The 25,817-nt window shown below is 39.6% G+C and overlaps 2 protein-coding genes across 4 annotated transcripts in view; both read right to left on the reverse strand.

The window, feature by feature from the left end:
* The window catches only part of TNFAIP8 (TNF alpha induced protein 8), a 59,273-nt gene extending 49,632 nt beyond the window's left edge, over positions 1 to 9,641 (reverse strand). Inside the window, exon 1 of the mRNA XM_069002052.1 lies at positions 9,545 to 9,641. Coding sequence (XP_068858153.1) covers position 9,545 — 1 coding nt within the window. The 5' untranslated portion in view covers positions 9,546 to 9,641. The remainder of the gene's footprint in view (positions 1 to 9,544) is intronic.
* Positions 9,642 to 11,198: 1,557 nt separating this feature from the next.
* Positions 11,199 to 25,817, reverse strand: part of DMXL1 (Dmx like 1) — a 78,521-nt gene continuing 63,902 nt past the window's right edge. For 2 of the 3 annotated variants that reach the window (XM_069002345.1, XM_069002348.1), the window contains 11 exons: positions 24,970 to 25,056; positions 24,193 to 24,314; positions 23,936 to 24,077; positions 20,079 to 20,129; positions 19,741 to 19,801; positions 19,123 to 19,250; positions 18,107 to 18,199; positions 17,553 to 17,644; positions 16,591 to 16,643; positions 15,268 to 15,485; positions 11,199 to 14,868 (listed from right to left, as the gene is read on the reverse strand). In XM_069002345.1, coding sequence (XP_068858446.1) covers positions 14,644 to 14,868; positions 15,268 to 15,485; positions 16,591 to 16,643; positions 17,553 to 17,644; positions 18,107 to 18,199; positions 19,123 to 19,250; positions 19,741 to 19,801; positions 20,079 to 20,129; positions 23,936 to 24,077; positions 24,193 to 24,314; positions 24,970 to 25,056 — 1,272 coding nt within the window. In that variant the 3' untranslated portion in view covers positions 11,199 to 14,643. The remainder of the gene's footprint in view (positions 14,869 to 15,267; positions 15,486 to 16,590; positions 16,644 to 17,552; positions 17,645 to 18,106; positions 18,200 to 19,122; positions 19,251 to 19,740; positions 19,802 to 20,078; positions 20,130 to 23,935; positions 24,078 to 24,192; positions 24,315 to 24,969; positions 25,057 to 25,817) is intronic. The other variant, XM_069002347.1, reaches the window with a different exon arrangement.

The following is a 25,817-nucleotide window of genomic DNA, read 5'->3' on the forward strand; positions in this document are numbered from 1 at the left end:
TGGATCTTTCAGTAGCAATTCAGGCTCTCTATACTATCCAATGTAATATCTGAAGCAGAAGAAATGTGTAAACTGTTAATCACCTGAGATTACACTAGAACACCTTACAGGAATAAATAAAAATGCATACAGAATTTTATTGCCTATCACTGACCTCACATTCACTATTCCCCCTTATCTATTCCCCAGTTATCCTCCTGGTATTAACAACAAAACTGACATTTCAAGTGACTTTAAACTATCCACCTGCATATTCAAAACCACTTGTACAGCAAATACTGCTGGCAAACCTGCACAAAAGCATTTGGTCACAATCAGCATACTTTCTGCATCACTGACCAGCGTGGTGTTTTGCAGACCAATACAACGCAAATTCATTGCTTGGATTACACAGATTTTTCTACAATTCAAATGTTAATCACATTTCTACAACCAGTCAACTCTACCTGTAACATCTAATAAATTCTCAAAAGCTCCAATCAAAACAAGACTTGAATATTTCTTTTTCTCTAGCATGAGGGTAATTTAATGCACTGAAGTACTACAACTTAATGGAGAGCAATTTAAGCAAATATGCCTGGAAATAACTGAATTCACAAAAACAGCAGATAAGATCTTGATATGAAATTCATGGCAATACAAGTGTATCATGCAAACCACTTCTAGAATAAGATCTTCAAACAAGAAAAAATTCCACCTCTCAATATGTTGTCAAGTACAGGAGCAAAAAAAAAGGTTCGTCAGCTACACAAAAGTATCGAGATTCCTACTCCTCTGCTTATAGTAACAGATCTGTATTGTTTCATTAGGTCATCAGAGAGGAGGCTAAAACATCCTGCAACTTTAAATACACAGTAACTTTAAATGCTACTCAGTATACAAGAAAATAAAACTGTAGTCAAACAGAGAACGACCATCAGCTTCCCCTCAGTGTTTAAATTATTCTGAAACCACTGGAAATCACAGGAAGATAGAATCATAGAATCTTAAGGGATGTAATGGACCTTAAGGATCAGCAAGTCCCAATCCCCACTGTCATGGGCAGGGACATTTCCCACTAGACCAGGTTGCTCAAGGCCTTATCTGAACTGGCCTTGAACACTGCCAGAGATGAGACAACTCACAACTTCCCTTCCTAATATCTAACCTAAATTTCTCCTCTTTCAGTTTGTGCCCATTACTCCTTATCCTGTCACTACAGTTCCTGGTCAAGAGTCCCTCTCCAGCTTCCCTGCAGGCCCCTGCGGTACTGCAAGGCTGCCATGAGGTCTCCATGCAACCTTCCCTTCTCCAGGCTGAACAGCCCCAACTCTCTCAGCCGGGCTTCGTAGGGGATGTGCTTCAGTCCCTTCATTGACTTCATGACCCTCCTCTGGACTTTCTCCAATGTCCTCCTTATGTTGGGGACACCAGAACTGGACACAGCAGGTGGGGTCTCACCAGAGCAGAGCAGAGCAGAGCAGAGGGGCAGAATTCCCTCCCTCGCCCTGCTGCCCACGCTGCTTTGGGTGCAGCCCAGGACATGTTTGGCTTTCTGGGCTGTGAGCACACACTGCTGGCCCATGTTGAGTTTTCCATCAATCATCACCCTCAAGTCTTCCCCCACAGGGCTTACTCTTAATGAAGAGGTTCAGAAAAACTTTGCTACACCCATCTTGGATCCACTTGAAACTTCAGGAGGAGATAACCCTGCAAATGAACTTCACATATTGTATACAGTTGCTTTTATTAACTTATAAGCAGTTATAAGAGGAGGGAGGAGAAACTTGAAATATTAAACCCATTATCCCACCAATGCAAATCTGTCCTTTAGCTCAAATGCAGGACAGTCAGTTTGCATCACAAGGTTAACAAACTGGAACAGCACAGCTTCTTGTTTTTGTTACACAAAAATTTCAAGTACAGCACAGATACAAAAAGTCCTTGAGCTTTCCTGTTCCCTGTTTCACTGTAATACTAGCCATAACTAAACATCTAAACATAAAGGTTATCAACTACCTTCTTCTAACTTGACTCGCAACTAAGCAAACTTCAAGGCTCCTACAACATACTCAGATTTGTTTCTCTTGCCCTATCCTCTTGTCCTCCTCCCTGTAGCTTTTGCAAAAAACTTCTACTTTTTAATCTCATAAAAACCATAATTGATTTTCACTAAACCCCATTTAGCTGCCTACAAAATCATTCCAGTCATACCAAAAAGATAACACTGAAAGTTCTAGCAATACTACAAATAAGATCAACTCTAGACTACTTGAGACACAGATTTGATGTCTGGAATCCTGAACACTACAAGCTGGAGGCACAACAGTAGCAAAATATTTTCCTCCATATCAAAGACATAAAGGCAAGCAATGTTTCCTCAGAAGAGGATTTTTTTTTTTGTAACAAAACAATTCTGCAGTTAGTCTTAAAGACAGTACTATACACATCAGGATTAAACAAAATCTTAGCATCAACAGTTACTGAAAATAAAACACTAAGATGAGCTGGAATTAAAAAAAAAAAATTTCCTGAACAGTTGTTGTTCATTTTTGTTTCACCTTGCAAAGCATAAAATTAAAAAATCATCTGAAGTGCAGCTGATAAAATGCAGATTTTGTGTTCTGAACTGAGGAGGAAGGATGTGGGACAAGCTGAAGGTGGGCAAAGGTTCTTCCACAGAACCTGAAAATTACTTTAATACACTAAGGAAAATGGGCTAAGCATATATACAAAACAAACAACCTTCTGCTGAGAAGTGGGAGGATATCATAAATAAACACATATCTAATAATGAATACTCCAAACCAACTCAATAATCAGGGCTTAATTGCAGGCCATTTAACTAGGCTTACCTTATCTTTTTTAAGCAGGCACATACCTACCACTCAGAGAGAACCATCTGCAGCAGATGAGTCAGAAAGTCACAGGTACCTTCTAGTACCAAACTACTATTTTCTACATTCTGAAACCACAGTATGTAAACACTCAAAAAAACCCATCTACCAAAGGTTTTGCAAAGGATGGAGGTATGGTTTTGCTACTTATTTCATATTAGTTAACCATGATATACAAGAGAGAGCTCTAAAATGCATTTAATATTAAATGGTGATGCTTTTTTAATAGCAATTAACATAGCAGAAACTTCCTCTCTGTTCCCCAAGGCAAAGTAGCACCAAAATCCCTTTCATAACTGTTAGTATAAAAATAGCACTATGTGCTGGTTTTGTGTGGCCAGGTTTTGGTACTGGGGGCTACAGGGGTGACTTCTGTGAGAAGCTGCTGGAAGCTTCCTCCCTGTCTGGCAGAGCCAATGCCAGCAGCCTCCAGGACAGATGTGCCAAGGCTGGGCCTATCAGGAAGGATGGTAACGCCTCTGTGATAACAGATTTAAGAAGGAAAAAAAAGGTTATTGGGCAGATGAAAATGTGCTGAGAGGAGAGGAATGAGCACATGTGAGAGAAACAATTCTGGAGACACCAAGGTCAGTGGAGAAGGAAGGGCAGGAGGTGCTCCAGGCACTGGAGCTGAGATTCCCCTGCAGTCCGTGGTGCAGCCCGTGGTGAGGCACCTGTGGCCCTGCAGCCATGGAGGTAACAGGGATGCAGAGATCCACCCAGAGCCCATGGTGGAGCCTCACATCGAAGCAGTTGGATGCCTGAGAGGAGGCTGTGAACCCCAGGGAGGCCTTTGCTGGAACAGGCTCCTGGCAGGGACCTGCACACCTGTGGAGAGAGGAGCCTGTGCTGGAGCAGGTTTCCTGGTAGGACTTGTGACCCTGTGTGGGACCCATGCTGGAGCAGCCTGTCCTTGAAGGACTGCACCCCATGGAAGAGTGACCCACACTGGAGAATTTTATGTAGAACTGTTGCCCATGGGATGGACTCACATTGGAGAAGTTAACGGAGAACTGTCTCCTGTGGGAGGGCCCCCATGCTGGAGCAGCAGAGGGATTCCTCTCCCTGAGCAGCAGCAGAAACGTGAAATGAACTGGCCATAAACTCCATCCCCATTTCCCTGCACCGCTGGAGAGGAGAAGGTAGAGCTGGGAAGGAGGGAGGGTGATGGGAAGGTGTTTCTAACATTTATTTTACTTCTCATTATCCTGCCTGTGACACTATTTGGTGGATGATCTCTTCTGGTCCTTACCTCAACCCTTGAACACTTTGTTCTATTTTCTCTCCCCTGTCCAGTTACCAGGGTGAGTGACAGCACAGCTTTGATGGGTGCCTGGCATCCAGCCAGGGTCAACCCACTACACACTGGAATGCTTTCAGTAACTCAAGAGGCAGTTATTTACTTCGAACATTGCAACAAAAAAGCTGAATCATAGAGCATTTCACTATTTTTAGCTGCTGGGGGGATAAGTCTTCTGCTATACACTGGACCATTTATGGATAAAAAGGATTTGCTGCAAATACCACTTTTTGAAATTGGAACATAACAGAAGATTTATGGGCCCAGACATATCCTTTACTTTTATACTTTCCAATACAAAGCTTAACATTTTCAGTGCCCATGTCCGTAAGAAACCAGTAGACATTATTTTATACCTATCCCATCAACAATATTCCAGTGATAGCAGTGACCTGGTTATGTCTCAAGACTCCTGCAGAACTGGCAAAAGCAGGAAGTTACACTTTTGTTTCTTTCAGAACTAAGTGAGAGCACCAATACATTCAGGCTGGAAGTGCTAGTTAGCACATACACCCAACAGACTTCTGGCAGAGAATGCTCCTCATCTCCTGAAGCCCGATTCTTAACATCTTTTTTTTCAGGATTTCAAGATTAACTTTCAGAATTTCAGCTGTAGTTATAGGTAAAGTAAGTTCTTCAGGCAAGTATATTATTCTTCAGTAACACCAACATACTTTGGATAGCTCCATACTATGCATCAAATTGGAAGTGGGCAACACTGGTATATGGGAATTGGGTCAAAACCAACTTATTTCAGCTGGAAGCTAAAGGGAAATTCCTCTTCAAGGAATCACAGTGGTTACATACATCATATTGCACAATCAATAATTCAAATGTGGTAACATTTTCTTTGATAAATTTAAATTTAGCATGTATTTGGATAAAATTATTATCTCCTTCCTAAACACTTTTTTACCTAACAGGCACATTTTTTTTGCCTTGCTGGATCACTTGTTACTTTAAAATGCCTTTGAAGACAGCCAAATTACAACACTATCTGTGTGCCATATATATGCTGGAGAGGACAATCAGGTATTGGTAAGTAGTGGATTTTATTTCCTTCACAAGAGAGGTGTTCAACTTCAAAGCTCAAGAGACAAATACCTTAGCAGACAATGACATGCAGGTATGGGCTTTCTCTTTTTGGAGCTTATTTTTCTGCTTCTTAGTACCTTAAAGTTTAATATATTCTTTCATTTTACATGTGATTAGTATGTAGAGGAATGACATGGACTATAGTTACATGTTTTTCTTCAGTTCAGTTATTTACAGTTCACTCTGAATATAACTGAGCCCCAGTAACTTCTACAGACAAAACACCAAACAAGAAAAAAATATATTGTCTCTATAAAAATACTAGGTTATCCGGAAATTTAGTTTACAAGTACCAGACAAAGACACTAAAAGAAGCAAGCATGTAAAGTCTTCAACTATAAATGCCAGTTCTGTTTAAAACACTTTGCTTTGCTCTGACATTTCCTGAATTCCTCTCAAGACCTCCTTAGCACGGGCACATCATCCAGACATGCTCCAGTAAGGCTCTGATACTACAGCAAAAATGAAGCCATTAGTTGAGAAAGGCTTAAGCATAACACACAATAAAAATTTTGCAATTTATCAAGTAATAAATATCAAATTGATATGGCAAATGGAAGTTCCATCAGTTCATTCTGTGGTCTCCAGACACAGGTACAGAACAGACCAAACACTCTGTTGCGAAGGTAGAGAGCCCAGCCCACAGCTCACACACACACACCTCCCTCAGACGAGTTGTCACCCATTCACTCAGGGTCAGACGTGTATCCAAATAACTACCATTAGCCACAACTGCACCCAGCCTCATTTCCAAAGGCCAACACCAGTGCACTCCTGCTTTCTTCACTGCATTATTCCATAAAGTGGGAGAAAATGCCGGGTTTTAATGTGTCCAGTTTTGTTGATCCCATTATATAAACTGAGCTTCAAAAACAGTTATTTAAAAACACACAACCCTATTTCTGGAAGAAAAACGAGATTTTGGATTAAGTCAGGCACCTTTAAAACTAAAATTTAGAAGAAGATACAATTTTAGTTAATGAGAAAAGATTAAAAGAAATGCAGATGTCTTCCAGACTTAATCCTCAACACACAATTTATCAATGCCAACTAAGGGTTTTATCATCAAAAACTGATGTAACACCTTTCAAGTCCCTGTAAGGTTTGCTCAAGGGCTGAGACACTTACTGTTCATTATCTAGATTTCCAAACAAAAATGTATTGAAATTAAGGAATAGTTTTAACTTCATGTAATTTAAAAGCTATGTATTTTGGTTAATACCCCATCTCACACACCTGCCTTACTACCGAGATTCCAGAAACCACCACAATGAAATGAAGAAAGAAGTGACGTTTTGGCTTGAACTGTCTCAGCACCTAAAACACAGGATTAACAGCTTCTAATACAAATCCTGCATTCCACACTTTTCCCCTTCTTTGAGACTTGTTGGGGATGCTAAGGAAACAGCAAAGTTCTACCACTGCTCTGCAAATTACACACCTAGTCTCAGAGCACAGAGCTTGCTTCTCAGTGGGGGTGAGATCAATCTCTAGGTTAAAAAAGGAAATTCTGGTTTGAGCAAAACATTACTTGAGAAAGAGAATGTAAAAATGCTGTGAGAAACCTCTTGTTCACATGCTTAACTGAAAAATGCCATCTTAACTTTGACTTGAACACACATAACATTTACTCTGGGTCTTATGATCTGATGACATTGGAGGCATAAGAGGAAAAAAACCACCTAATTTCAAGCCATACTCACTTCCAGTGATTGAAAAGCCAGTATCAAATAAAGAGGCCTAGAATTTGCACTACATCACAGCTGAAGAATGTTGTAAACATTTTTATTGCTTATAGAATTGACAACATGGCTGCTCATGATTGTTAGTAGATGGACACAAAAAATTCCCCAGATCAGCCCAAGAAAGTCCCCAAGTTACTCTGACATTAAATCATAGCTCCTGGAGCACCACAGTCTCTGTACTGATACTCTAAAAAAAACAAAGAGCACTAGAATCTGTCAAATTGAGGTGCACATTACTGGAATTTGTCTTAACACTTGTTCAAGATATATTGCGTACAAAGAATACTTTCCCTATAAAAAAACTCTTCCTATATACTTAATTTTCAGTAAAATTTTGGTTTGTTCATCAGATCAATCTGATTCACACAATGTGACTTAAACACGGTGTAAGAAATTTGTCAGTGGGAGAAGATGAAAGTAGTTTAAATTATCTCTCTAATATAGGGAAAATGTAAAAAATGACAAGAAACCTACCTACAAAGGCAGTGGGAAAAGAAAGACAAAAGGAAAAGAAGCAGAGCACAGTCTACTTGCCTTGTGATTTATCTTACAGTAAGAAGCTGTAACCAAATTTACCTAGACAGTGGTCAAAGCTGCTAGAATGTAATAAATATAGAAATAAACTATGGAAAAGATAATACCAACCTTTTAGATTGAGGAGGCAATTTAAAAAGATATATACAATGGTAAATCATGACAAATACCACTTGGTGACTTTTTTCCTTTTCATCCTCATACTGTTCAATTACAAGATTAAATAAAAAAACATAAAGGCAAATTCTAGGCCAAGACCTCTATTATGTGGTAAACTCAAGAGCAAACATCTGCAACTTGGAAGAAAATTCATCCTAAGATGTAACTTATCTCAAACCAGCTGCTGTTTACATACCATACATTGCTACTCAGTATAAAACTAATCTGGAAGGATGCATTAACTGCTTTAATTACAATTAGGCATTTTACTGTCCATCACTTGGAGGACTTGCCTTGTTGTACCAAAATAAGAAATTGACCAAAATTGAGATTTCCTAACCATGTAATTATCTGCTTAGCCTTTTCAAGAAGCAATTATTATTCTCTACCTAGAAGCAACTATTTAAAGGAACCTCTAAACAGATAAATTAAGCCATGGAGCACACTGAAATCTAGGTTTAGTCAGATTAGGCTAGTTACTATTTAACGGAAATGAGCAGCTTCCTGTTGTCAGGGCAAACAGCGAGCAACTTCCATTTCAAGATGCAGTGTTCTGTGCTCCTGCAAAGATCTGCACCGTAACTTCTATCTCAATAGTGGTCCACGTGAAATTTGCTTTCAGGTGAAATAAAGACACTGAATGTACTACAACGTTTTGGTTCCAGTACTAAATGTAAATGTACCAGAACATTTTAGTTCCTTCTTCCTGCTTCTAAGCATGTTCCAAGTTCACAAAGTTTTGTCTTCCAAATACAGGTCTTGGACCTCTTTCCACCACAACACTCCTCCCCTCCAGAATTTTTTTTTTTTCTCTTGGCTCCACTGTCGACGCTCCTTCAAAGCAAATTCCCTATTTAGAGCTGAAAAAAGATAAATAGAGTTGGCAGCAGTCAATCCAGCCAGAGAGTGCGAAAACGACTGCTGGGAGAAGCTTTGACCGGGCAGTTTTTAACGTGAGTGGTTTCACTGATGAGTTACACAAACAACTTGCAAAGGAGCGTAACTGAAACCAGACACGTGCAGAGAGAGGGAAGCATCACTTGGACCGTGTTTTGCTTTACTCGTGGGAGAGTGGTCAGGTAAGACTGTGAATATGTACCTCTAGAGACACACAGACCTCGTACGTGGAAGGTCCGACCATTCAGGTTTCTAAAAAGGAAAAGCCCACACTGAACTGTGATCTCTCTTATTTAATTAGTAGTATGTAAATAAGATACAACTAATTCTACTGGCGGAATGTCAGGATTTTTGCTAGTAGTATTTCAAAGCCAAACTGGCACTTCTCAGAAAAGTTTGTCTTGCACCACCGTGCAGACTTCAGCTGCATCACCACGCTTGCCTCTGTCTCAAGAGCTACAGGTCACTTGCGTACAGTCCAGTACAGTCCGCGCCTAAGCACACCCGAACGAGGGGGACGGCTCACTCCGGGTGAAAACAGAAACATTTCTGGAAAAACAGCGACAAGCTAAGCCCAGGAGGAGCGGAGGTTCGATGTCCCCGAGCAGAGCAGCCTTCACCCAAACACATCGGCGGTGAGGAAACTCTCCCCGCGTAGTTCCGGGCAGCTCCCACCTGGAGCGCGGCTCCGGGAGCCGACGGGGCAGGAGGCGGCGGCGACCCGGCCCCAGACCCAGCGCCGCATTTCGCCCCCCGTGCTGAGTCCAGCGTTGCTGCCGGGGGCGCCGCCGGCCCCAGCCCGCCCCGCTGCCGCTCTCGGCTGCGGCTGCCGCGGGCGCGCAGGGCCGGGACTGGGGCCGGGACCGGCTGGCTCGGCGGGATCGGGACGGGGATGGGGACGGGGATGCGGCCCCGCGGAGCGCGGCGGCGGCACTTACTGTGTGTGAGTGCGCGGGGCGGCGGCAGCGGCGGGGCCGAGCGGAACGGGCGCGGCGGCGGCGGCGGCAACTCCGAGCTCCCCGCCGGGAGCGGGGCGGGGCGAGCACCCGGCCCGGCCCGGCCCTGCGCTCGCCCCGGGGCGGGGCGGGGCCCGCCCGTCCGGCTCGACCCCCGCGCCGCCTCTCGCCCAAGCCTAAATAAAATTGTTTATATCTACTGAGCTGTATGCCGAGGTATTTTAAATTTTGGCAGCGGCTTGCTGCGAGCCTGACGAGATGCGTGCTCTGCTCTACTCACACCCACTGTGTGACTCGCGTAGGGGCTGTTAGAAGTTAAGAACAGGTACCTGTCTTACGCGCTATTACGGCCAGAGAAGAGAGGAATTTGTGCCAGGACGGTGCTAATTCCAGGCTTGGCAGCGGCAAGATCTGGTTAGCACAACCTGGTCAATACATCCCCGCTGGGACAGACTGTGTGAAAAGCAGCAGCTCACAGACCTATCACCGAAGAAAGAACATCCCAAGTTACGGGACAGACGGACTCTGCAACCACCAACAGTCTCCAGAGTGCCCCCGAACAGGCTCTGTGGATACCAGGAACCTGGACTGTATAAAGCAGTACTGTCCAATGACCTAAGGGGCAGGTTAACAAAGCTTGGGAAGAAGGATGTACCACTGACAGTGGATACAAAAAGCGCAAAATGCACAGGCCACAACGACATCTGGCAGAACTCCAGAGACACTAATAAATCCAATTCAGCAACTGTGCTACAATCATCTGGACTGGATAAAAGGTAACTCCAGCAGGGGGAGATTGCAACCATCAGCTCATAGACCTCCAAGAAAACCACTAACACAAAAGAAGAGAAAGAGCTGACTAATTAGCATAAGAAACAATGGAATCATTAACCAATGGAAGACAGAGTACTAACTAGAGAACTATGCAACTTGCAGCCAGTAAGCATGAATTCCTTTGTTTGCATAGTGAAAACTTTCCATAGTCAGTGTCTGATCTTGTGTTCCCAACACCCCTTTCTGCACAGAACTTACTACAAGAAGAATGAACCAGCTCCCCCCAACACACCACTGAGAAGCCCAGAGTGAAAAAGCACCAAAAAGACAGCGCTGGGTCCAAAGGTGGTGACTGTCTCCTGCTGGTGCTTTCTTCTGCACACTAAAAGCTACAAAATAAAGTCAGTATTGTTGAACTGGCATTTTGTCTCGTTTGCACCTTAATTGGGGCTTCTCTCACTAATCAGATTGTTACAGGTGCATTCATCCTTGTACCTCTACTAGATGTGGAAACACAGAGGTGGGTGAAGCTCCCCAAGACCTTCACAGGTTTTCAAGCTTAAATGAAACAGAAAAGGGGCTTCAAAGGTTAAGCTGTGGCAGACAACAGAAAGTGCCATCACTACATCAGCATTACACTGCAAAATAATTTAGTTTTATTCAGCTCTGCTACTTATGCATTGAAAAAAAGAAAAATAAAAAAAAAGAGAAAACCACACCCCAGCCCTCCCTCCCAAACACCAAAAAGCTAGAACAAGGAAAGATAAAAAAGCATGAGACAATAAGGCCTTAAAAAAAAAGAAACATCAAATCATGCATATTTTAGAGCTAGAAATGGGAGGAATAAGAAACACTAAGAAACTTGGTAAATCAATATCTTTATTTTATAGAAAGTTTGATCAGTGTGCTGAACCTGCAATTAGCGATGGTTTTGCTATTTTTAGTAAAAATAAACATTTGAAAGTAATTACCTTGGAGAATAACTCTCCAAGTTTATTTCCCCATAATCACTGTTGCTTTTTTCGTAACTATTGCATCTAATCTAACACTGGGTGCTTTTAATAGGAAGGGGGTACCTAGTGTAGGATATCTCCATAGTTTATTTCCTGCAACTGGTTCTGAGGTTCCTAAAATGCAGTAGAACATGCACGACCTCACCCTGCACCACCACGGCACAGTACAAAATCTACATCTATTCCACCTTTCTCCATCAACATCCTGCAATGTCAGCTGTCAGCTGAGAATTTTCTGGTGTTAAGTCACACAGCAAGCCAGTTTAAGTACCCAGATGGCCAGAGTTTTAACTTCCACAAGTTACTGAAGTAATCATAAAGAACTTGGATCATGTATCTGAGGTAATGGAATCAGTTAGCAACACAAGAATGACACACTCTGACAGCATTATGTATTGCTACACAGACAAACACAAGTCACAACTCCCAGTCTATGATATTTAAAAGGGACATTATCAACTACAAGCTAAATTATTTTGTCTGGGCAGTAAATTAGTATTGACTAAGCACTAGCAAAGGCAAATTTTATGTTCAATTTGTGCACACAGTTACTTTAAGCACAGGGACCTCTACAGGCACTAGTACCCTTAAGTCTGAGTAACTTGCATAGCAACAGGGAAAAAGCATTAATTGCTGGAGGACAAAAGACAGTTGAAATTAAGGGCAACAGCCAGAGAGTTCTGAGTTCAGTTTTTCTCCAATGACCAGATTAGAAGTTGAGAGTGTCCCTTTAAAAATTTCAGATACAACAGAATTTAACTCATTTTGACTCCATCATTACAAGAAAGCTACTGATAATTTTTCTTACAATAATTAAACATCAATGAACAATATGCAAGTGAACAACTGATCTGTAAATGAAATAGCAGCAACATGGAACTCTAGAAGGTTGAGTTTCTGCAGGATTTATTGGAAAGATTATAAAGGTATGGCAAATACATTGTGATTTTACATAATTTAGTCTTGAGAATAGCTTATGGTAACTATAAATATTATTGAAAATGCTTGTTCACGGTCAGTACTTTTCTGGTATAAGCATAATTTTGCCAGTATTTTTCAAAGTGCAGCTTTACTCAGAAAAATGACAACATTGTATGTCTTGGCAAATTACATATAAAATCTGCTCATTTCGCAGATGGTAAGACAGCTTTTTGTGATTGCCAGTACAATAGAATTGAGCTTGAAGTATTAAAGCTAATGAGATATAAATATTTAAGGACAAAACATCAAGGACATAATTATATAATACTGCCATGATTTTTGCACATGTAACATTGTTAGTTCAGTGGATGTATAAAACTGATGCATGTATATAAGCAGCTACAAAGTCAGCTGATAGTAAAGGAGTGTGCTACTGTTTACTCCACTGTTTTCCTTCTTCCACAAGAATAAAGAATATTAGAAACTCAGCCACTGAGCAGGTAACACGTACTCATTGGGCAAGTCTGTTTTGTAAGGTGGTGTCACTTTTAGTCACTTTTCTGGTCCATCACTGTACTTAAACTGTTTTGATATCAAGTTCAATTTCAATCTGTAAGTTTTAAGGAAGAGCAGTTACAACTGAATCACTGAACAGCTGTTCCAGTTTGAAATGCTGTCACATGTTTCTTCACGGCATAACATTCACATTCTTTTTATTGCACAATTTGAAAATTCAGGTTATGTGCATAAAAACCTTCATAGTGTTTGCACTGCAACTTGCGAAACATACATTTAAAATGACCTTAATACATTTTACAAAATCTTTTTAAACAACTTTATATTCTTAAGATAAAAGCATCCTGAGAATGTTACATAGTTCATTATACAAGCCCTTCATGTCTGCTATGCTTTATTTATCCCCATAGTTCCTAATTTGACAAGTTTATTTTACAGTTAATATCTTGGTGCTATATTTCACAAAATATCTTTTAGCAAAAAGTACACCATTGGCATTCAAGTAATCCAGCCTCACATCTAATTTACAAATTAAACCTTTGTCAAGCTCTGAAGTAAGGAAAAGTAAACCAAAATACATACAGAAACAGTTTAGCTGACTAAAATAAAAAGTAAAGGCCTTGTGCATTAATAATTTGGTCAAACATTTAAGTTACGCAGTTTAATATTTTGGCAAAAAAAACCCTCTACATCTATCCTTCCCAATTTGTTTTCTTTCATCTGACACCAGATGTAAACATAAACATCAAGAAAGAAGACTGACAGTGTAGAAGTACTTTGCTGTTGAACTACTTTTTTCCTTTTTTAAAGTACTTAGGAAAAACAGGCAAATGTTAAGTGCTAAGAATGAACTATCTTTGGGCTAAATTAAAGTCTTACTGGAAAAAAGAAAGTAAAAATAAATTAGGTTCAGTTTTTCTTTTATTTCCTCTACAGACATCTAAATAAATAAGTCTTTGAAGAAATTCTAGTGCCATATCCTAAAGCAGTATCTTCCTGTATCTTTCTGATCAAGTCTAAGGCTTCACACATAATCTTGACTATTTTACTAGGAAGATATCCATTCATATTTACATTTTATTCTTGTAAAGGGAGTGTTCAGGGTTAAAAATATATTTATTTTTAAAAGGTAAGCCTGCCATCCTGATGGCAGTGATTCAAGCTATAGAACAAAAGACAAGTTACAGAACATCCTTCAGGTTCTTATACTCTAGATGAGAGGAAGGAGATCAGGCAAGTTAGAGAGGTAAACAGCCTGGACTTCAGGAATGGAGAAAGAGAGTGGCTTGTTATATGAATGCCTGCATGACCAGCAGTATTCACTCCTGGAGACTTTATTTCTCTTCTGCATATAGGTATAAATTTTTGTTGTCGGCTGACTAAACAAATTCAGAAGTGAGACAGTTATGGCTGCCACAGTGTAAAACATTACCTAAGCTCTCCATCAGGACAGACATGCTTTTACAAGGTGGCCCGGTGTTGAATATAAGCAGAGGTCATGCCTAGATGGTACACTCCAGGTGAGAGTGTAACTACCTCAAAAGAAAGAGTAAACCACTACGGCAACATCTTAATAATATTATAATGATGTAATTTGGAGTCATATTTAGCTTGTATTTTAGGCAACCATCAAAATCTGAAGGACCTTTTAATCTTTAAGGCATTAGTGCATCAGGGACTAAAAGCTCCAGGTAATTAATAAATAGGGGGTTGGCAGCAGAAGGGGAGAAAGAAAAAAAACCCAAAACATCTTGTGTCACAAGCTTTCATTGTGCATCTGCTTTGTTGGTTAGTTCCAGGAAAAATACCTTCAGGGATGGCAGAAGGGGAATGTTACTCATTATTCTGAAAAAAACATTAGATCATAAACTTCACATCATTTTTTAACACATCCTTTAAAGGGCTGAATCTATCAGGCAAGATTCTCATCTTCACTGTTCCATCAGCACCACAGGAGAATATGTGATTTGCTGGTCCTGTCTCAATTTGCATGACTCCTGTCCCAATGTTTCTGAAGAGAGACTGTCGAGCATGCTCATTGATGAAAGTGTGAAGAAGATTAAATGTAGACAGGCTCCATACCTGAAAAAGCATCAAAACATCAACCTCTTATACAGATAATTATCATGACCTTAAAAATCATCAGCAATGAATTGTGGAGAAATTGCACTGCATTTTGCATTTATTTTTCTGACACTAACTGTAAAAGAAGAATACGTAGCAATATGTAATGACACATTTAGAGAATACTAATACTCATTTTCTGTAATAGGAACTATAGAGAGACACTAAGGTATCAATAATTAAAAGGAGGTATCTGCATTAAGAAGAGGTAAGACTGACATTTCATAATTAAATTAGTTCATGTGAAGGTCAGAGTTGAGAACAAATGCAGTACATATGACATCTGATGGTTCCACACCTGTACAAGATTCTTTCAGAATGTACACATCATCTCTGCTCCCTCCCCCTCATTAATACCTTTATGTTGCCTTCAGCAGATCCTGTAACAAAATACTCCTCTGCAGGATCAACAGCAATTGCTTTGACTGGAGAATCATGACTCTGGAGTAACTGTTGCTGCTGCTTTTGGCGAAGATCAATTATACAGGTAAAACCTTTTCTGCCTCCAGATATTAACAGCTGGTGTTTTGGAGCATATGCTAGCACAGTTGCTCCACTATCATGACAGATAAAAGCTGAAAGCCAAAGCAAAGAATTTAAATAAAACACAGCACTAACTTCAATTTTCAATCAACCTCTAATAGTTCAAGACAGTAGCAACAGTGACTTTGATGATGTAATCCAGCTGCCCACACCCAGTCCACTTATTGCAGTACTAATATATATGTAAACCCAGGTTCCCATCAGACATTCTGAACCTGCAGTACTCTCAAATTAAGAAATTAAAATATGTATTAACAAAATATTATAACCTTTTTTCTAAGCCTGTGTAATCACAATCTATTAATCCAGAAATAGATTATTTTAATAATCTGCTATTAAAATAACAGGTTTATTTGTTATTTTAAGTAATATAATTTGTTTGTTATTTTAAATCATATAACGCCCACCAGAAATTCCTCCTAAATGACCTGCCCAAATCTCTTGCAAGTTTCCACTAGTCATTTTACTGTTAATTTGTTTCTATTCACATTTATTTGGCTAGGTCTACTCCCCTAAATGAATGGAAAAAGTGAATGAAAATTACAATTACCAGAACACAGCTTGGTACATTGTACTTGTAGTTCAAAGGGCCTATGAATTCACATTTAGAAATTCCATCTGTCTCTCAAATACACTTAGACATTCACCATACTTTAAATACAAGGAGTTCACAACTCTCTGATCTTAGTTCTGTATTTCTGATACTGAAATGCATTTGTTGTATTACATGCAACAAAATATTAGTAATAAAGCTAATCAAACCCAGCTAAATATTTATTGCATCTCCAAAATCCTACTTAGAGGAATAACTGTTCTATAGCAGGAGCTGCCCAGAACCTTTTAAAAAAGAACAGAAATGTCTGGCTTGCACTTGCGCTGCAGGGACAGAAGGTACGCGAAGGAAGGTGCTCATGTCCATGAAACCAATCATGTATACAGAACACCAAGTAATTTCTCAAGAATCTGGTTTTGTATTCCCACTGGTGCACTCACACAGAGCGGTGAAAGACATTTTACCACCAATGTTAAAATTACTTCCCACAATAACTCTTCCATAAAGAGAGACACATAAAGAGAGACACAAATACATCTTTTTTGTACTGTGGTCAAACATTTTGGTTGTTGCATTTTACTTACCATGCACCAAGCTATTTGTAGGAGAAACCAGAGTATCCCAAAGACAAATATTTCTGTAGAAAAAAATATGGCTTAATTCAGCAACAAATGTTCTAAGGTATTTTGAACACTTGAAAAGTCATCTGCACCTTTAAAAGGTTGTTTCAGGCACAAAAGCACTGTAAACAGACTTTCAATGATTACTTTTGAGCAGACCCCAAATTACTTCTATAGTTTAACATACACTGCAAGAACATGCCTTCTACACAAATGATTCTATGACTGGCTATTTCCATAAAGGATTTATGTTAATAGTCTTTTGTAGCCGAGTTCACGGGAATGTTAGCAGGTTTTGATATTTTTTGATCACTAGTTACTTATGAAAACAAATGAGAAATGGAGAACTATGCAAATCCCCCACAGCTATAAAAATAGTTTAACACAGCTTCATGTGTGTAGAACAGAACAGAATAGTTCAGCTGGAAGGGGCCTAGAAGGCTCATGTAATCCACCCACCGTACAGCTTCAGGGCTGACCAGGAGTTAAAGCATGTCATTAAGGGCATTGAACAAATGCCTCAGACTCTGACGGGCTCTGGGGATTGACCTCAAGGAAGCCTGTTCCAGTGTCTGAACCTCTTGGTAACAAAATGTTTCTCAATGTCCAGCCTCAACCCCCCCGGCACAGCTTTAAGCCATTGCCACATATCCCTCACTGGATTCTGACAGAAGCACTCAGGACCTCCCTTTCTACTTCCCTTCCTCATATGGAACATTAACAGAATATCTGTGCTTCCCTATAAAACCTCCTTTAACAGGCACATGAATTTAGCTGCAAACATTGCTTCTCTCCCCCTCCTGCTAAGAAATAAAGCAGAAGTACTCTTAAACTGCTCAAGAAGAATCATAGAAAAAACAGAGTGGGGGAAAGGAGAGAAAATATGGCACCACTTCACTTTTATGCATTATCACTACAGATATTACCTGTTGTCAGAAGAAAATCCTGCTGTAGCTATCAAAGATGATGAACTGACGAAAACAAAGTCATTGGCTGTTTTATTATGACACTGCCATGTCTGAAAAATTGCAGTTAGAAATTATTAATTAAAAAGGAATCTACTTTGTGCAAGCAGGCAATATTAAACTTCCTTGAGAAGGAAAGGTGTTTCAAAAGAAATTTAAAGAACATGGGATATAAAGGTATTGGTATGCCCTGTAAGACTCTGTTTTTCATGGAAATACTCTGCATTCCTGCGTAACTGTCAATTAACTGACAAGTGACAACTATTGACAAGTCTCAATGAACATTAAAGCTATTTCAGATCTCATGTTACATTTTCCAGTCTCCACTTAGTAAGTATGATTAGAATGTAAGAACCTGTCTGTCATACAGATCACAGGATGGCAGCAACATATAACTTAATCTTGATTAATACTGGTTATCAGCATAATCCTTGCCGTCTCCAAGCTATTCTGAAGGGAACAGAAGTAAGGAACACAACACAAGTTTATGGAAACTAATTTAGTTTTCATCTTACCAAATACGGCTTAGGTGAAGTTCCAGTAAGTGGACAACACTTCCAATTTGTCTGATATAAACTTATATATCCATCAGCATCAACAATTCCAAACTGAAAGAAAATATATAGTAATAATAAAGACATATGTATTGCAGAGAAAAATATACACAATTTTCAGAAAATACTTTCTATGGGGAGGGGAGGGGAGGGGAGGGGAGGGGAGGGGAGGGGAGGGGAGGGGAGGGGAGGGGAGGGGAGGGGAGGAGAGGAGAGGAGAGGAGAGGAGAGGGGAGGGGAGGGGAGGGGAGGGGAGGGGAGGGGAGGGGAGGGGAGGGGAGGGGAGGGGAGGGGAGGGGAGGGGAGGGGAGGGGAGGGGAGGGGAGGGGAGGGGAGGGGAGGGGAGGGGAGGGGAGGGGAGGGGAGGGGAGGGGAGGGGAGGGGAGGGGAGGGGAGGGGAGGGGAGGGGAGGGGAGGGGAGGGGAGGGGAGGGGAGGGGAGGGGAGGGGAGGGGAGGGGAGGGGAGGGGAGGGGAGGGGAGGAGAGGGGAGGGGAGGGGAGGAGAGGGGAGGGGAGGGGAGGAGAGGAGAGGAGAGGAGAGGAGAGGAGAGGAGAGGAGAGGAGAGGAGAGGAGAGGAGAGGAGAGGAGAGGAGAGGAGAGGAGAGGAGAGGAGAGGAGAGGAGAGGAGAGGAGAGGAGAGGAGAGGAGAGGAGAGGAGAGGAGAGGAGAGGAGAGGAGAGGAGAGGAGAGGAGAGGAGAGGAGAGGAGAGGAGAGGAGAGGAGAGGAGAGGAGAGGAGAGGAGAGGAGAGGAGAGGAGAGGAGAGGAGAGGAGAGGAGAGGAGAGGAGAGGAGAGGAGAGGAGAGGAGAGGAGAGGAGAGGAGAGGAGAGGAGAGGAGAGGAGAGGAGAGGAGAGGAGAGGAGAGGAGAGGAGAGGAGAGGAGAGGAGAGGAGAGGAGAGGAGAGGAGAGGAGAGGAGAGGAGAGGAGAGGAGAGGAGAGGAGAGGAGAGGAGTACAGAAGCATTTTGTCAGTTACCTTATTTCCTTGGTAATTGAATCTCATTCGAGTTACCCTTGAGTTGCCACCAGATCGAAAACATGTGATTTGCTGTGCATGACCCCATTCAAACATTCTCACACTACCATCTTGAGCACCTGTCAGGTCTGCAACAGAAAATACTGACATGACTCTTCACAAGAGTTGTAGCTTCTATAATTTCAAGAAAACACACACCATCTCAAAATAACTAGTGCCACAATTATGCCATGGTATCTGGCTTAGTGTAGGAGCAGGACATACCACTGCAACTTAAAGTCGTGTTATTCATTATTTGATTAAGAACTGTATTTAGATGCTCATGAAATATGAAGCTATTTACTTAGAGCTAATAACACCTTTTTCCTACTATCTTTCATTCTAGTCATAAATAAGAGAGAAATACAGTACTTTTTGCTGTTTCTAAAGGCTATTCTACATCCCCCCCATAATGTTTTTTAAAATGAAAAGTAGCTTCAGTATGTATGGCTTATAAACACCTTTTGAAACATATACTAACTGCTGTGCTAGTACAAAATAGCACACTAAGAAACAGGTGAGTAAAAAATATATAATCTTTAGATAACTTTCCTCTTTTTTAAAAAAACCTGAACTTACAATATGGCAGTGTTGGATGAGAAGCCATTCTTCTGACATTATTAATAGCTTTCTTGAGCATCTGTTAAATATATAAAAAAATAGAAAAAAATTAAACAGTATTACTGAACAGAAAGTTATCAAACTAGAGAATAATTAGTGATTGCACAGAGTTGTTTCCGATCAAAAGTCCTACTGAAAACAAGTACTGGGTTTAGAGATTCAGATAGAAGTCAGTGTCTTCCAAGATAAAGTAGATGTTAACACTTTTGCAGCTTTATATATCTAGATAAATATTAAACTTTTGCTTCAGAAATGTATGGATCCAAATATAAACACTCCTTAGACTGCAGTCTTACCTCTTTTCTGGCCAATTCCTTTCTGATTCCATTAAATTTATTGGAATATTCCTGAATATTGTAAGATAAGTAAGAGAGAGGCAGAAGCATGTAAAGAAAGAGGTAAACAAACTTTAACAGAAGTAAAAAATAGGAAGGAATATATCTATTTTCAAGTCTAGTTAACTTATTGCCATTGATTGAAAAGTGGTTATTTGTGACCATCCAGAATAAGCAATATACCGTGTAACTGGTATAAAAAATAAAAATAAAAAATTAAAAATTCTTCAAAAGTGTTTATAATTTCACAAATACAGATCCAATGAATTTTCAGTAGCATATTTTTTCCTAAATTCCAAAATTCGCCTTGTGCAAAGTGCATTACCAAGACTTTTGTTTTTCTTATTTTATTAGATATATTATATATACTGGGAAGAACTGAATGTGTGAAGAGGACTGGAGACATTAGACAATTATATTTAAACCCCATCTCTTTAAATTATATGTTCAACACACAAAAGGAAAAAAACAGTAGGGATTTTCTTATCAAGGAAACACACCTGTGCCTGTGATGTCTCCTCCCTTCTTTTCTTTCTATTAATGTATGTTAAAGTTAAGTTTTCATTCCTTTATGGCCTGACAGCTCTCAAAAGTATCTGACTACTTTGAGGACTGTCTTTCATCAGAGAATTGTTGGATTTGGTTTGCTCATGCATGTATTATTTACTTCAACATTAGAGAAGGACAAAATATATATCTGTGCAGGTATTAACTTCAAATGAGAAAATGTAACGAAATTTTGTTACCAGGACACGGCAGCTTATCACTTACCACACACCAACAGCAAGCTGGCTTTCAGAGAAACTCCTTTCAGAGAAGCATTTAGGTTGGAAAAGACCTTTAAGATCATTGAATCCAACTGTGACTTTCAACTGCTATAATTTTGTACAGTATTTTAACACTGCTTTGTCATGGGGCAGTAGATAGTGATGAGGTATTTCAAGTATGCTATTCTGCCCTGGCCTCCAATTTTATCAGGGTGTCAACTGGATGGAGGCAGGAATTACAAACTTTCACAAGCTTCATATTCCTAAATATGATCAATAGAGTTTAAAATAAATCCCTCTAAATTATCAGTTTGCAAACAAAAATGACAAAAAGTACTTGGAAGGGAAATAATCTACTTTCTTGTAAAAATTTCCCTGGGTTTGGATTACTGGAATAACTGCAATCCTCTTAATTACATTTTGGAAGCAGATTTAGGTCTTTCAATTCTCAAAGCTTTATCATTGTTGAAGAGAAAGCCATGTGCCCCTCAGTTATTCACGTCCATTTCACAACACTTTCTGAAGATAAAAAATATGATATTGAAATACGTATTTCCCTTTCTTTTTTCTAAGTACTTTAAATGTCAAGGAAAAAAGTCAAATGGTTTGGTAAAACTATATATAAATTTTAAAATTTAGGACAAGACAACAGAAAATTATATTCCTCAAACATTTACGGATTGGCACGTGCACTTATAATTGCAATACTTTGCTCTCTAAACTCATAACTTATCTTCTATATGTAAATGGAAGAACAGTAATTCATGTTCACTCTATTTCTTCCCTAAAATGAAGGGCTGTATGGAGTTTTACAGCTATTAACTTTTATCCAGAAGTCAATGGAAGTCATCTTCCTCCACTCAACAGATAAGCACACATCATGATCTCCTAACCCTCACTGGATTACACTTCGGAAAAATGCAGATTTACAGAAATGTGCCTTTGAAAGGCTACACTAATATATCTCTGTGGTGCAGTATCTCCAATTTAGAAGACAAGTACAATTATCAAATGCAAATACTTCCATTAATAATGTAACTGACATTTGACACTGCTAGCCCTCAAGTTTCCCCTTAGAACAGCTGATGGCTAGAACAGTGCTCTGCTGAAGAGCTGGGTGCTTTGGGCCTAATATAAATTAAGACAGAAAAATAAAAATGCATGCAGAATCCACCCCACCATTAAACTGGCAAATATTGGTGTCAGTCACACTGACTTGTACAACAAGCTGTTGGTAACACTGCCCTAGTTTCAAAGCTGTAAGTACACACTATTTCCTTCAGTACTCTCTTACAAACACCTCCTGTAAGAACTGTGTAAACAAACTGGGCTGAAGTGTCTGGGGATGACCCTCCTTACTTACCTTGTATGAACTGTGTGACAGGAAACAGTGAAGAGTGACAGAAAAACCTTACAGCTAATAAAACATTAACTGCCTGAGTGTCCCTTGCTGGTGAAAGTGAAGCAAAGATGAGACTGAAAAGCCAGTAATGGTATAGAACAACTAAATGGGCTGCACAATATGGAAAAGCAAAGATGACACCAAGGATCTGAAGGAACAAAGTAGCAAATAATAGCAAAAAAAAGGTCTTAGTGAAGCTGCCTTTCTTCCAGCTTTGAGTTCTTCCACAGCAACACTATTTCCTCCCAAGAATCCCTATCTCTTCCTTCATTTACTTTGTCCTTCATTAGGTACCTCTGTCTTTCCTCCCTAGTGGGCAGGTGTCGTTCTATGCTGTGGTTGGTTCTCCGCCACAGTCAAACAGTATGCCAGACAAAATTTAGGTCCAAAGCTTAACAGCAAATGCATTCCACACAAGCATAGCCAAATATATTTAGGAAGAAAGTTTTACTGCATGCAAAATAGAAGGTCATGTAAGTACCATTTACATTAATTATATGCAATTGTATGCAATAATATACAATTATTTAATGTTGAGAAATACACAAACACAAAAATTTTTTATGTAAATATATATATATATTTAAAAAGGGAAGTGAGAGGAGAAAGTGGCAAAGGCATTCAAAGAATACTTGTAGAAGTGACCTGATTGTGATAGCAGAGCTGTAACACTGGCACCTAGGATCACTGGTTCCTAAAGTGAAGGAAGAGGTGTAGGTACTGGCACAATACCCACTTCCGTAAGTGGAAAACCTTACCATTCTTATACTGCTTATACCTTATTTATTCCACCTATTCATCAGCTACTTTCAAAAGCCAACTACAATATTAATTAACATACGGTTATCTCATTCTGCGACCAGTTATGGACTTGCTTTGAACTGTTAAATGACAGCAAGTGCAGCCGAGTCACAAGACTTAATGCCTTTGCTTACAGGAACACTCCTCTTTCTGCACTCCATGTGCAGAATGACTGAGAGATGCTGGTGTCTTGTATGACCATTGCAGCTCACTTAAGTGTCTCCAAATAAGCATCTCCCAGCCAGCTGATCAACAGATCTGCATCTGTGCTCCACAGGAACTAAGATGAGAATGTCAATGGCCAGACTACAATTATAATTAGATCTGAATTAAATCTAACCTAATAGCTTTCTGCTCAGGGGCAAGCTTCATTCCAGACACAAGATCTCTTTCTAAAACTCATAATGAAGCTGAAGACTATGCTTAAAATAAAAGCTACCACAACATTTCATATAGATATTTCTACCCAATCCTTAAGAATTTATATTCTGAAACCTACTGAATATATGATTTTTAGATAAACCATTTGGCTTCAAGTCATTAAAGAAGAATTTATAGGGCAACTTCTTACCCAAATGCTGATTCTTTGCTTTTAAATGATGCATTAAGTAAGGAAAGAATATATGGTTTGATTGAAAGTTTTTCTTGTTTAGTTGGTGTGCCTTAAATTCTGCACAGAATTTTAACCTATTAAGTGAATTGTTATAAAAAAATCCAGCTTGCCTTGATTACACAGAAATGCTATATTTAGTTGTATGTTAATTGTAAACTATAACAAGCAAGACTGAACAGACAAAAGGAGAGAAGTAGACAGAATACATAAAGCTAACCTTTGACAAGTGACTTACCACAGATGCACCCCTGCCAGTTTGTGTACTACCAAGCCAAGGCATATTGATAGGTGTGCCAGGATTACTATGAGTATAAGGAGTGGTTCCCTGAACATTTACCAGATCATCACGAGCATGTATAACTAGGAAATCATCAGCCCTATAAATGAAAGAAACATTTTGAATTAAGATTCTGAACAGCAACACTAAATACCATGTTTGGTACTCTGATTTATGCACAGTCAAGTGTGATACTGAAAACAAAGAATATATACCCTTTATTTTCTATTTCCATATCATCATCAACCCAGGTATAGATTTGCGTAGCTAAAATTGCAGAAACATCCAATTCTTGAATATCATGACTTGATGCTATTGCAATGCAGTTCCGATTTGCCTGAAAAAAAATAACATGCAGAAAGACAGATGCAAAAGGAAACCTCAAAAATTCTTTTTTTTTTTTTTTTTTCCTGGTTACAGCACTGTTCCTCATAAAAATACACACTTAATTTACAAACTGCAAGCATTTACATCTACAAATCTATGTAACTTTATACTTGACGTCTTCCTTTTAAAACTTATTTGCATCTGGGATAGCATCACACACTATATGCATCTTATACCTCTCAAGCAGCTCAAGTATCTCCTCGTTTTTCTCAGAGGATAAGCAACAGGTAACTATACTACAAGGCTTGCAGTCAGGCTCCCCTCCTCCAGCTCTGAAGGCTGAACAGAACATGGCTGAACAGAGAAGGAAAGATTATTTCCTCTTTGATAAAAAAGGACAAATACTCCTACACATAAGCCTAAAGAAAAAGTAGAAGCCACCCTCCCTTCCATCAATCCATTACACAGTAGAAAAAAGATGACAATCTGTAGTAGAAGTTTATGAAAAGGTAATTTTGAAGTGCTTTAGAGATGGGACCACTAAAAGTTGTAGCTGCTAAAAACAGCGGGATGGCTGGCAAAGCCTATCTCACCCAGTCACAATGGGACTGTGTATCAGGTGGAAGTACACCACAATTAGATTATTCTACCTCCTTTATACTCACCTTATTAACTGCAAAAGCAGTGATGATATCAGACTCTTTATGGATTATTCTTGCCTTGCCACCTGGGTATCCCAAATCTGTTTCTATCTGTATTTAAAAAGCAAAGCACAGTTAAATGCAAACTCTCATGTAACACCACTTTTTACTGGAAGGACAGAGACCAAACAATGTTTTGTGTGAAATTTCTTCTTCTTTTTCCTTTATTTTAATTCTAAGAAAACTCAGCCAACATAGCCTGTAACAAGTGCGGTAAACCTGTTTTGTGTAACAATACAGCTTCCCATTGCCATGTTAAGATTACCACAGCAAGAGAAAAAGCGTAATTTGTCACAGAAGACAGTACTGTGTTCATTCTCGGGTTTTTCAGGGATGCTGAAAACCAGCAAGGCTACATGCAACACACTGTTGATTGAAATTTTGAATCTTGATGTTTTGCTCTCAAGAAAGTTTGCTAAGTCTTTGATTGCTCTTAGCAAACACCTTTTCCCACTGAAACTGATGAGATAGTCTAAAACAATGTGCAGGCAAGCTCCTGAACAGGAAAATGTAACAGGAAAATTTGAACTTTGTCAGTGCATCTATTCACAATTATTACAATTAAATAAATCTGGAATCCTGTACATTCCAGAACCATAAACCTTTTGCTACCACATATTCTTTTTTTTTTTCTCAATGTGGTATACTGTTGGATTTGAATGTTGCCTCCCATTTTGTATTTTAGAAATGCATCCAGGTACATGCCAGCACACAACAAAACTGTGCTTTACCAGCACTGTAGCAGTCTTTTTCAAAATTAAAGAGATCAGCACTGCAAGTACTAAATTGATTAGTTACAGACCCAGACTGTT

Source organism: Aphelocoma coerulescens (genome assembly GCF_041296385.1).
Source record: "Aphelocoma coerulescens isolate FSJ_1873_10779 chromosome Z unlocalized genomic scaffold, UR_Acoe_1.0 ChrZ, whole genome shotgun sequence".
NCBI classification, from domain to species: Eukaryota; Metazoa; Chordata; class Aves; order Passeriformes; family Corvidae; genus Aphelocoma; species Aphelocoma coerulescens.